The 13,658-nt window shown below is 35.3% G+C and overlaps 1 protein-coding gene across 1 annotated transcript; it reads right to left on the bottom strand.

The window, feature by feature from the left end:
• Nucleotides 1-7,479: 7,479 nt before the first annotated feature.
• LOC107769257 (protein NRT1/ PTR FAMILY 6.3) lies at nt 7,480-12,104 on the bottom strand. The gene is made up of 5 exons (XM_075220354.1): nt 11,892-12,104; nt 11,530-11,707; nt 11,324-11,363; nt 9,220-9,754; nt 7,480-8,600 (listed from the first exon to the last, which is right to left on the bottom strand). The coding sequence occupies exons 1-5, from the start codon at nt 12,007-12,009 to the stop codon at nt 7,711-7,713; spliced, it is 1,761 nt and encodes a 586-aa protein (XP_075076455.1). The 5' UTR covers nt 12,010-12,104; the 3' UTR covers nt 7,480-7,710.
• Between the last annotated feature and the right edge of the window lie 1,554 nt (nt 12,105-13,658).

Below are 13,658 nucleotides of genomic sequence, written 5' to 3' on the forward strand. Positions count from 1 at the left end.
GAGTAAGCATCGAGGAAACTCATTAATTGATGCATGACCGTTGCATCAATCATTTGATCAATGTTTGGCAATGGGAATGAATCTTTTGGGCACTCCTTATTTAAGTCTGTATAATATATGCACATGCAAAATTATTATTCTTCTTTGGAACTATTACTAAGTTAGCTAGCCAGTCAGGATACTTTACTTCTCAAATTGAACTGATATCAAGAAAATGAGTTACCCCTTCTTTGACCAATTTGTTTCTGACCTCGGTAATAGGACGTTTTTTCTACCTTACCGGAGGGATGCTAGGATCCAAGCTTAGTTTTTGCATGACCACTTCTGGCGGAATACCTGTCATATCTGCACTCGACCATGCAAAATGATCGATATTAAATTTAAGGAATTCAATAAACCCAGACCCGAGTTCGGGGTGCAGTCCTTTCCCCAAGTGGAACTTCCCCTCCAAGAACTTTTCGAATAATGCGACTTGATCAAGTTCTTTCGCTGTGGATTTTTTTTCATGCGTCTCTTCTGGTACCTGAAAACACCTCGGCACCTGATAGGATTTCGGTGACTCTTCCCCATAGTTGATTTTGCTCGGTTTGAGAACAGGCATCAGTTCCTGTAATTGCTATGCCGCATGCTTCTTCCCTTTGCTACTAGGAACTGAGATTGCATTCATCTCCCTTGTTGTTGGTTGGTCACCTCTTATTTGCTTAATTCCCTTGGGAGTTGAGAATTTCAGCAACTAGTGATATGTCGATGGTACATCTTTTATCTCGTCGAACCACGGTCTACCCAAGATAATATTATTGCCCATATCTCCGTCTACCACCTCGAAAAGGGTTGTCTTCCTCACCCCTTCAGCATTCGTAGATAGAAGGATCTCTCCTCGAGTTATCACACTTGCTAGGTTGAACCCGACGAGGAGCTTTATGGCCGGAATGATGCTTGTGGTGAGCTTAGCTTGCCCCAACACCCTCCATTGTATGATGTTGGCCGAACTTCCTGGATCCACCATAACACGTTCAATTTTAAAATCTAAGACATTTAAAGAGATTACTAAGGTGTCATTATGCGATAGCAGCAACCATCCGCGTCTTCCTGCATAAAAGTAATGTCGTCTTCAGTGACTACACGGAGTCTCTTGTTGTGGGTCCTTAACACCTTCGTATTTTTTCCGTCGAGAATGTAACCCGTTAATCTGCGCCCCCACCCCCCCAAAAAAAAATCATATTAATCGTCAGGCGTGGGGGATCTTCCCCTGCTTTCGAAGGCTCCGTGTTATTACAGTTGCGACCCTAGTTGCTTTTGAATCGGTCACTTATAGATTCCCTGAGATGGCCGTTTTTCAGCAATATCGCCACCTCTTCACGCAGATGCCAGCAGTCCCCAGCCCGGTGACCGTTTGTCCTGTGATATTCGCAACACAAATTAGGATCCCTCTAGCTAGGATCAAATCTTATTAGCTTCGGGAACTGTGCTTCTTTAATGTTCCTCATAGCCGAAGCTCTACAACGCTGACATTGAAGTTGTATTCGGAAAGTCTGAGGTAGGAAGAATCTCGAGAACCTAACGTTTCCTTGTCCTGTAATGACATCTTATTTCGACCGCGATCAGCTCTCCTATCGGTGCGAGTCTATCCGCTGATAGGAAACCTCAGCCACATCCTTTGGTCCGCTCATAGGGCAAAAACTGACTCCTTGAAGACTGTCGATCTTTGTCGAAATCGTCATTCGATTTCTATTTAGTCGTCTCTAGGTCCCGACCCTTAACCGACACTGGGAAACCAAGCTGATCATCCTCAATCGTTATCTTTGACTCATACCGGTTGTAAATATCTTCCCAAGTTGTTGCTTGGAACTCGAGCAGACTTTCTTTCAATTTTAGGGAAGCGTTGGAGCTTCTCGGATTTAGATCTTTGATTAATGTTTCAGCTGTCCATTCGTTCGGTACGACCTGTAGCAACATCCTTTCCTTCTGGAATCTGGTTACAAACTCCCGCAGCAACTCGGACTCTCCTTGTGCAATCTTGAATATATCGGCCTTTTGGGACTGTACCTTTCTGGCCCCAACATGGGCCTTGATGAAAGAGACCACGAGCATCTCAAACGAATTTATAGAATGCTCAGGCAAAAGTGAATACCACGTCAGGGCTCGCTTCGTAAGAGTTTCCCCAAATTTCTTCAGCAAAATTGACTTAATCTTATGGGGAGCTAAATTATTCCCCTTCACCGTCATTCTATAGGTGGCGATATGTTCTTGGGAATCTTAAGTCCCATCATATTTAGGAACTTCTGGCATTTTAAACTATTTTGGGATCAATTCTGGTGTCACACTTGGTTTATACTGCACTTGCGTGTTCTTCTTTGAGTCTGGCCCCTTCGGCACTGGTTGTGCACCCAGAATTTGATCCATTCGAGCGTTTACATCCCTCATAAACCACATAAGTTCGATTTTAAAGGGATCACTCTCATTGTTATGACCAGATCTGCTCCCCCTCGGCTTATCAGAGATGACCTTACCCCTCGGGGTGTTGTGATCGACCCTCTGCGTTGTTTGATTTACGGGAGCACCAGGAAGAACTGGCTTCGTTCATTCGCGTATTGCTGGAAGCTCCCCACAATGCCTACTTCAGCTCCATCATGACCTTATTCTGTCATGTGAGATGGCCTATAATGTCCTCATGTTGCTCCTGCAAAACCTTGACTGCTTCAACGACGTGCTCCCCTTCAGCATCATCAGGAGTCGCCTCCCGAACATGTCTAAATATCAGTTGTCGTGGACCGGTGTGGCCTCGTTCCCCTCGTTGCATGTACCACTAATAGAATCTTCGTGTTAAGGCTGATTTCCTTGGGCCTCAACGTTGGGTGTGTTACTATAACCATTATTTGTCATTTTTAATGATTTTTGCTAAGGACAAAGGATCAAACAAGTTAGTAATAGGTGCAGGGATCAAGTCAATTACACAATTGTCTATGCCCCATGGTGGGCGCCAAACTGTTTACCCGGAAAATGGTACAGTTGAATTTATACGTGGTGTATAGACAAGTGAATTGATTTGATCCAAAAATAATAGATGAATTAGACAGAAATATAAGACTTAGCCTTAAAATTGGAATAAACGGTAGATATCTTAGTTCCCGGCGCAGGGCTACCGGGTGCAATAAGAACAGTGCAAATAAGCAAGAAAGTAAAATGTTAATTGAGCTTTTGATGAAGTATAGTATATGCCTGTCAGAAAATTTGTGTCCTTGCAATGATGATAGAGCTCACTATTTATATTTACACCTAGGGAATAAGGTCATAGGATTAAGCTCCTTTATAATGACAATTATGAGGGTCAATGAAGAATGTGTAATGTTAGGCAGTGAATGTCATATTCTCTGTAACGGATCATGCACTTAATGTTGTAGAATATTCTTTATTGAATACTACCGGATGACAGCATTTATTTTGTCTTTATGAGTATCATTCTCTCCGATGACAAGCGAGATCATTTCCTCGGGTTTGGCTATCTTCTGTCTTCGGTTCCACGTGTCGCTTTCTTATGCGATCATTAAATATGAACATATTTTACCCCATACACATACACATCACGTATGGTTAATGTATATTTGAGATCTCAGCAATATATAAAGTTATTTGTATTTGCATGATAAATATTATCGTGATTGGAAATATAAAAATATTATTTTAAATCATTCATATTTCTTATAACCGCGCGAAGCGCGGATAGTTTGACTAGTGATTGATTAATTCTAGGAGTTTTGGCCAAAATAATATCTAATGTACATGTTAATTTTAGGTTTAATTGTGATTGTATTTTATGCTAGACTCCAATTGAATAAGTCCTTATTTATATTAACTTTGTAGCATAGTAAAAATATAAATAAAGGCATAAAGTGTTGCATTTTTTAAAATTCATCTTATATTACATAAATGTTATTACACAAAATAAAATTTCACAAATAAAAAATCAATTGGCCAGCAATTACATTCTCTAATTACAGATATTATATATAGAAGGTTCAAAAGAATCAACTTTATTCTCTACAAATTGTTAAGTTTAATAAGACGATTTAAATTGGTATTCTTTCAACAATATGTAAAACATAAAAAAGGACTAAAATAAGAAAGAGAATAGATCATTTTAGAGGAAACAAAGAAAGAGAATAAATCATTTCAGAGGAAATAAGATGGGAATTTTTTTTTAAAAAAAAAAACCCATACGGAGAACTGAAGAAAAAAGGGTAAAAATGAAGAAGAATGTGAAAATAAAGAAGAAATGTGAAAAAATAAGAAAGAACCGTGGAAAAATGAGGAAGAACGGTGGATATAACTGAAATAAGGAGAAAATTTATTATTAAAAAAAATTGAAAGAGGGTTAGGATAATTAGTCATTTTTTTTTTTGTTAGGTGGGCCATTTTGATATTTTTTTCAGCTACACGAGCTTCCAAGCGAGTATTTACATATGTTATGTCAGGTCAGCAATTAGAGAGTTTTAATATGAAGGGCAATATAGTTCAAGGGGGTTTTGGTGATACCGAATAATTTAAGTGAAAAACTAATAAAAAGATAATAGTTTAAGGAAATTTTCGGGTATTAACTCTTTATTTATTGATTCGTGTAGTTTGTTATATTATTTCTAATGAAAAAAGATTATATAACTAAAAGAACATCTGTTATGAAGCCAGAATCATCAAAAGATTAAAGCAATGGAAATTGAAAAAATTATGAAATCCGGCGGTACATGTTATTCCACTTTGTGTCACCATTAAACTTGCCATGCTACTTGAACTCTCATCTTAAGATTTAAAAGATAAATAAATATACAAATTATAAAATAAAACAAAATAGAAATTCCAATGGTGTGATCAACAGTCAGTAATATATGTACGGGGTAAAATTGATGGATGCTCGTCGAGTTGATGCGTGATAGTAAAGACGGGTCGGATACGAATCAGCAAATAATTGGCATCGGTTACGAGCATGTGATCGGTGTTGTTTGAGTTTCGAAGACACTCGAGACGAAAGTTTGAAGGAAGATATCAGTTGAAGAAGTCAGCATTCAAGGGCGGCCATTACAAAGAATCTTTGCACTTATACTCAACTGTTATGCTGCCGTCAAGAGGGATCTTTATTCATATTTAAGAGGAGCATGATTTAGGGATCTTATCTCCTTGAATTTAACTATAAATATAGGAATTACTCCTTGTAGAAATGAAATATCTATGTTTGCCTTGAAAATGGTAATAACAATTGATTTTGATTATGTGGTTCTAAAAATATATGATTTATTTTTATGCTAGTTGTTAAGCAGTAGATGCTACGTGTGAGACTAGAAAATAAGATAAGAGCTTGAAAATAGTATGTTTATGCAAACCGAGTGGCCGAGCATTGGGGTCTCAAGCTAGCCTATACTGGGCCTCGAGGTCGAGCTAAATGCTTGAATGGGGCCGATCAATGGGGACTAACAGTTCTAAGAGCTTTAATGAGGGCTCTTCAAGACCAATGATGAGTAATAAAGGAAGAACAATCAATGGAACACAATAAATTTAAGTAATAAATCAAAGGAAAGACAATAAAGAGTGTTTAAGTTAGAGAGCATAGAATGTTCTTGTATTGAATATCATGTGTGCAAAAAATAACAAAGGTCCCCTTTATATATGAGGGGGAATCCCAACATAGTATAGATGCATTTATTACAAAGATGTGCGGCTGGTACAGCCATTTAATGCCATGGTACGGGCTTGCACTAGCCTAATAGGATTGGTCAGCTTTAATCAAGTGCCTTGGGAATCTTTCACTCGTTCATCATAGCCGCCGATTTGCTCTACCCCGAGGTCAAGCATAGGGAACCCTCGGGGTCGAGCCCCAAACTGTGTCTCGGTCCTCCTTACGACGGGTTATAGAATGTCATAATGATCATAAAATTAGACTATCCGATTTTAGCCGTATACAATCTACAGGCAAAAAGGGGCTAAAATTGGCTCTTATTTTATTAACATTCTTTTTGCTCTATACTTTGTTCTTGTTCTTGCTCCCGAAGAAACCCACTTCATAACCAGGCTTGTCTTTTCTTCAAGTTTCCTTAATTAATTTATTTTTGTTTTTATTTATTTTATATTCTTGAATCAATTTAATTTACGTATCTATAAACGACGCTACAAATTCAACGATATCACTCTACGGGTAAATAAGTAAGCTGACTAATCCATCATTCACCGGGTAGACCAAAACATTAAGGGGTCGTTTGGTTGGAATATGATTTATACCAGTATAAGTTATGCCGGTATAAGTTATATTGGGATAAGTTATGTTGGGATTAGTTATGTTGGGATTGTTGTTTATTCATTGTTTGGTATGTTGTATTAAGAATGACAATTACATAATTTCTAAGAAGAAGATATAAGTTATACCGGTGCTAATTACCCCCACCTTCTATAAGGTATAAGTTATCCCGGTGTTAAAATTAATACCGGGATAACTTATACCTAGTTTGCTAACCAAACAGAGTATTAAGGTGGTATTAAATTTTTATACCACTCTTATACCTTCTTATACCTCATACCACTCTTATAAATTTTTATACCACTCTTATACCCCTAAAGGTATCATCTTTATTTTCCTTGTTAGTAGATTGTTAAAAACGTCATTGGCGGATATGTATTCTACTAGGGTAGCCAAAATTCTCTCTCACTTCTGAGTTTGGAATCAGGAGTAAGGACATTGGTCTAAGAACAAAGAGCATAATAAATCTGATAAAAATTGACAAGGTAGATCCAAAGAGCAAAACACATCGTCTTAAGAACGAAAATGTTTTTTTTTTAAATAATAATAATTACTCAAACGGAGCAATATTATAGTATATATACATATTGCAAAGAGAGATAGTTCTAAGGAACTTCATATGCCTTTTGGTCTTGTACATAATATTTTAATATAAACGAGAATATTTCTTTTTATTTTCAAAGAGAAAGAGAATTGAGATAGATAACTAACAAATAGTGATCGAGAGCCCTTCAAGGATTGGCGTATAAAAGCTAGGAACTAGGAAACAAGCGATTGCAAGAAAAAGGATATCCGTTTAGCTGTGATAACCAAGAATTAACTTATTTTGAAGAAAATGATTGGAAAAGCCACCCTTAGCTTGAAGAAATAATTTTTCTTTTTCTATACTTTAAATCTAAAAGTTGAAGGAAACGAAATCTAGAAATACTTCAACGGCTCGGACGAGAACACCAATACTAGGTATATGCTTGTCAAAATCCATAAAATAAATATCAGACGATATAATAATAAAATAAAAGTATGATCTCTTTAATTATTTGAATTTCAGTTTGCCAATTGCTAGACTTCCGGTAACCCTTTTCTCCTCCCTTTTTTTTCTCTCGTGTCTCTTTTGTGAAAATAAAAGAAGTTAAAAATGATAGGTTCAATTAAACTCTCAAAATGAGTGCTTGCAACCAAATTCCATACGAGTCAAATGCTCCACTAAATTACTGCTTCTTTGAAGCAGTGGGTTCAGATTTCATTCATGTGTAATTATTTATGACTTACAGTTTCTACATATAAATAGTAATTCTGAGCCAAAGACAATGGGTTCTTTGAACCCACTGTTACTATGTTACATTATATTTGCCACTGAAATAAAATCCCAAGAAAAAAGAGGGAAAAAAAACAAAAACAAAAACAAAGTGGCTTTGCTAATAATTGGCTTTTCAATGGCAAACTGGGTCCGAGTCCTCCATTTCAATCCCTACCTCAGCCAGCCTCTTCTCCTTGTACACATATCGGCTTGAACAAAACAAGAAAAGCATCAAATTCAAAACACTCAATATTGCCAAAAGCCAGTAGAAATCATAGAGCTTCCCTTTGTTCAGATTATCAGCTAACCATGGCCTTGTTTTTCCAGTCACCTTATCCACAATTGTGACCAAAATTGAACTAAAGAAAAATCCTAATGAAATTGTGCTTATAAACAACCCTGTACTCATAGTCTTCATCCCTTTAGGACATTCCCTTAAGAAAAAATCAAGTTGCCCAATATAAGTGAAAGCTTCACCTCCACCAACAAGCAAGAATTGTGGGACTAACCAAAACACACTCATAGGAATTATAGCATTCTGATCGTTGGCCAATCCGTGTAATTTCGCAACCTTCAATCTTTTAACTTCGGTTAAAGCAGCAGCTATCATTGCAAAAATTGAACTGACTAGGCCTATAGCAATACGTTGCAACGGCGTGAAACCATGTGGATTATTCAAGAATCGACGACAAATCGGAACCATGATTCGATCATAGAAAATAATCATCAAAAGAATACTTCCAACAAAGAAAGCAGTGAGCGAGGCAGCTGGAATTTCAAAGTATTTACCAATGTGACGGTTCATTGTAGTAGCTTGTGACACAGAAAATGTTGTCATTTGAGCATAGACAGTCCAAAACATAATGGTCGTGCCCCATGTTGGTAGCATTCTGATTACCAATTTAACTTCTTCAACATCGGTTAAAGTTGCTAAATTCCAGTTATTCAATATGGTTGTCCCGGAAAATTCACTGTTATCTTCTTTAATAGCTGCCTTGTCCAAGAAACTGCAAAATAAATTAATTAAACAAAATTAAATCCACAGGAAAAATGTAATTTTTGGAACAGAACAGTCAGCATAATGGAAATAATTTTTGGATTTGATTGGAGACTACTGCTGGTGAATAGGTTGATTGGCCTACCGTATAGTATATAAATAGCTGTCAAAGATTGGCCTACCATGAAAATAATTTTCCAGTATCACCAACTTTTCTTTTGTACAATTATAGCTACTTAATTATTCAACTACTTCATACTGTTAAAGTATAATGCAAGACTATTATCCAATTTTTAAATAGTTTACTAGACATACAAGAGTTACTTTCTTAATTGCTCCCCCCCCCCCCCAGATGCTAGTATAAATATGCATGTTCATTGAACAAGTTTTTTGGTATTTGGGTGAACTTCTGTAAATATTCTCCGAAAGATTGTTAATAATGTTTAGCAAATCGGATAGTTTTTTAAAAATATTTTACGTCGCATCAAAAGGAATAAAATTCAAGAGCTAATGATGGCAGGAGCTTATCTAAAAGATCGGTTACGGATAACTTTTGCATAGACTATATATATACATATATTAAAACTTTTACCTAAGTATCTGTATATTTGACTATAATTATAGTATTAACTTAAGAACGTTAACTCTTTTTGTTATCTTCCCCAATAATATCATCAACACTGAAAAGAAAAGAAGAATCAGATGGCAATTTCAGATGCCTTTTCCTCCAAGCAGCAACAAACACTGAAGCAATTTGAGTCAATGGACTCCCAACAAGTTTCTTGAAACGATATTTCTTTGTCCCAGTTAAGAACACGACAAGTCCAACAATAATAGCACAAGCGCATATACCATAACCCCATTCCCTTCCCACTTTATCCTGAATGTACACCAGTACTGTCACTGCAGCTAGCGCTCCTACGTTTATTAAGAAAAAGAACCAGCTAAAGAATTTAATCATCTGGCCTCTTTCCTTTTTGTCGGAATCGTCGAATTGGTCGGTACCGAAACCGGAGACGCTGGATTTTAAGCCGCCGGTGCCTAGAGCCGTCATGTATAGGGCGGTGTAAAGGACGGCGAGTTGTTCGCCGCTTGCTGGGATGCATGTTGAGCTTCCTAGTTCACACTTTGGAGGTCGCAGGCTTGGGATTATTGTGGATATTGTCAAAATTGTGACACCCTGTTTATCATAGCAGTAAAAAAAAGTTAATTAGTACTTAAAAAAGAGGAAACAGTATTAATAAAATTTTGTATGTTTCAAAATTTATTATTAATATTGGTTTACTGTTTCATTTTTAAGGTTACTAATTTATACAGTACTTACCACAGGCAATCTGTAAGAGTTTTAATTTATTGTAATATGATAGTGTAAAGTTTTATACAGTACTATCATTTACTCCTATTTAGGGGTATAAATAGGTCGGATTGGTTCGGATTTTATAATTAGCAAACCAAATCAATTGTGTCGGGTTACTAAATTTAAAGTCCAAACCAAACCAATAAAACTCGGGTTTTTCACTCTTGGTTTTTCTCGGGTTTTCTCGAATTTTCGGGTTTTTGGGGTTTTTTTCCGGTAAAATCTTTGTTCTATATGTGTTCAAAATATTTCTTTAATTCTAGTAAGATATAACGTAATTATATAAAGTATTTTCCAAGAAAATAATATAAAATATGAGATGTGTCATGACATTATCCTAATATATTCAATAATAAAAACAATAAAATTATGTAATATAAATATTGCTAATTAAAAAGTCATAATAAAAATAAACATAATCTAAAAGTACTGAGTCATTCTAAAATAAATAGACTAATAAGAGAGTATTAATTACATGACTAAACGTTAAAGAAAAAATAAAAATAGGTTATGCATTTTTATCTAAATTATTGCAAAACAAAAAATAGATATTCAATACATTTTCGTTCGTAGTATTGAATTGAATGTCTTTTGCTAGCATTAGTATTGATTTAATTTTGGTTTGGGCTTTTGTTAGTATTATTTAATTTACTAATGTTAATGGCTATAAAACTTATTGGAACATTCAAAAGTTCTAAGTCCAACTTTGAAATAATACCTTAAAAGATAAAATTATGAAAATTTTTAAGAAATATTTATAAATTACATCACAATAAGTATATTTTTATATTAAATATATCTAAAATTTCTATATATGTAATGTCGCGTTGGTTTGGTTATGGTTTGACTTTCTTTAGTTAAAACCAAACCAAACCAATTATGGTTGTCTTTTTTTTCAAAACCAAACCAAATCAGACCAAACTATAATCGAGTTTTTTTTTTCTCAGTTTGACTCGGATTATCGGGTTGGTACGATTTGTCGGTTTCTTTTGTACCCCTACTCCTGTTAAATTAGATCTGTTTGAGTTTTCTTTTCTTTCTTCCTCCTGCAATTATAGCTAGCATGCAGTTTTCTGCAATTTGTACTCCTCTGTAAATGACATATTATTAAATTCATAGCTCTATCTCTTGCTCTTGCGTGTGATCTCTTTCATAGGAACTTTAGAAAAAAAGGTTTTTGTCTACGCAATCACTTTTTTCGCACATGCTATACTAATTATATGTGCGAAGAAAGAAGCATACGTATTAATCCGTACGTAAGAGGAAAAAAAGGCTGATTCTTGGCTATATTTAATTAGTTCCAATATTTTAGAACTCTAAAGGTGAGTGAAGTAGTTTAAGAAAACTAGAATGAAATTTCTTCCGTTTTGGGCAAGAAGCATTGAAACTTACTATAGCTTGAACAGTGGCGAAGATGCCAATGGTAAGATACCTGCAACGATTAAACCAAGAAGAAATTAAAAGATGCTAAGAAAACATAATTAGTTTTTCACATATAAATTTAACTTTGTATAAAAAAAATACTGAGTTTGTTCGAACTCGCAGCACAAAAACTGCATCCGCCACTAAATTGTTTATATATGGAGGAGCGTACTAACCTTCCGATGAAAGTGTCAGCAATGTAGCCACCAAGCAAAGTGAGGATATAGGAAGTTCCCATAAAGTTAGTAACAATGTTTGCGGCGTTAGCATTGCCCAAGTGCATGGTTTTAGTCAAGTACACCACCAGGTTTACAGCAATGCCTAGTGTTACTAGCCTCTCCACTGCCTCAACTCCTGTTATATATTATACATACAACGTACAACTCTATGTTAAAAGATCTACTAATGACAAGTGAAAAAAGAAGAATCCATGTCGTGGGCTCGAGGTTATAAGCCTATCTGCCATGAATCCAGAACAGTGGATTTCGGATACTAGATGATAAAAAATGTGCAAAAAGAAGAGAAAAGACAAAGTCACCTAAAATCATGGCGGAACTAGCCCAACCACCAGAGAGTGATTTAAGAGCAGGTCGCCCTTTGTAATCCCAGGCATCTGGAATAGCTTTTGTATCTTGTTGTGTCTGGGGAAGGTCCATATTCTTCTTTTCTTTTCTTTTCTTTTTTTTTTTTTTTTTTTGTATTTGTATGTTTCTTGAGAGAAAAGGGATAAAATTGGAGGTATAGAACTCAGAGCATTGCAGACTGAACTGACTCCTTCACCTTTTTATAGGAGAATCGTGTGGGTAATTGTTGTTTCTTTAATTATTTTGTATACCTATTATTTTTATATTTTATGTAGTTCCATTTCAGATCGAAGGGTTTCTCCTATGATTGTCTAGCTATTCTATATTTTGGGGTCCAGCAGCATTACATGATAGTATGAATGATTGATGGTGAACTTTTATCCGTGTATCATGCTATTACCCTATGTCCCTAAGTCAAAGGGAACATACTTCTTAAAAATTTTAGGATACAGAAAATGTAACTTTTTATTTTATTTTCCTGCCGGTATCCACTTGGGGCTCTACTAACTTGTATTTGCATTGATAAGTCTCACTTTAGATGAATTGTTTTTTTAACGAATGGCTACTCAATATATAAAGGAAAATGTAATCGATTACAGCGTATAAAGTGGTGATTTATTTTATATCCTCAAGTAAAAATTTCAGTTCTGGTCTGGTTCACTGTTTTTAGTTTTTTATATTTTGAAGTACTGATTTTTCTTGGAGATTAAAATTTCTACGAGTAACCTATTTGCCTTTAAGTGGAGGGGCGCATTCACCAAAAATGACGGTCATTCCCTTTGGGTTCTTTGGGTTGTTCAACTCGTGACTTTGTGAGCGCCTTTATTAATCTTCCATCATACTTATAAGTTATGGTAATTTCTTTTTCTTCTCCCCCATATATAGTGAAAATAATATAGAAAATGTTCTTTTATCACTAGCCTTCCAATTCAAGGTATCTCCGACTAGAAATACTTTTTTGTCTATCAAGTAGTTTTGGTTGTTTGTGCAAAAAGGGAAGACATAGATATACCTACCTAGTTCTCGTCCACTCCGTCTTTCTTTATGTTCATTGTCCAGTATATACTAAAATGCCTGAAATTTTCATTTTCTGAACCATCACTTTCACCCACTAATACTCCTACATCTAAAGGTGAATAATAGTAACACATCTTCTAGGAATGAAGAGGGAAAATTTTATCTCACGCATTAGTCAAGGTAATAGATGGAGTAATTAACGCATGCATCTTTAGGAATGACTAGGGGTGCCTGGATGAGTGTTTTTTGGGCTTGTGTGTATAACCAGAGGCGAACCTATGTGGTGAGTTGAGGAGTCACGTGACCCCGTTAGTCTCGGTAAAAACTCTGTATATACATATTATATATATTTATACATATATATGAGACTCTTTAAATATTTTAAGTGTGCCTCCAAAAACAAAGAGGCGGATGGAAGAAGTGGTTGCTTTGGGGCCTTAAATTCCCAACTTTGCTGGGGACGTATGTTCGAGATCCCCTTTGGCCCTTTAGATTCTTTTTTTTCCTCCTTTCTATTTTTATTCTTTTGAGTACAATATAATTTATATTTGATAGTAAATTGTTTTATCTTTTACTTTATCTCTTTTTTTTGAATTCAATTATAATTTAGTACTAATATATAATAGTTATAATTAATATTTTAGTTCTTTGATTACAATATAATTTATATTTAATAGCAAATAATTTTTTTTTACTTTTTTTTT

The sequence above is a fragment of the Nicotiana tabacum genome, chromosome 8 (genome assembly GCF_000715075.1).
Source record: "Nicotiana tabacum cultivar K326 chromosome 8, ASM71507v2, whole genome shotgun sequence".
Lineage (NCBI taxonomy): Eukaryota > Viridiplantae > Streptophyta > Magnoliopsida > Solanales > Solanaceae > Nicotiana > Nicotiana tabacum.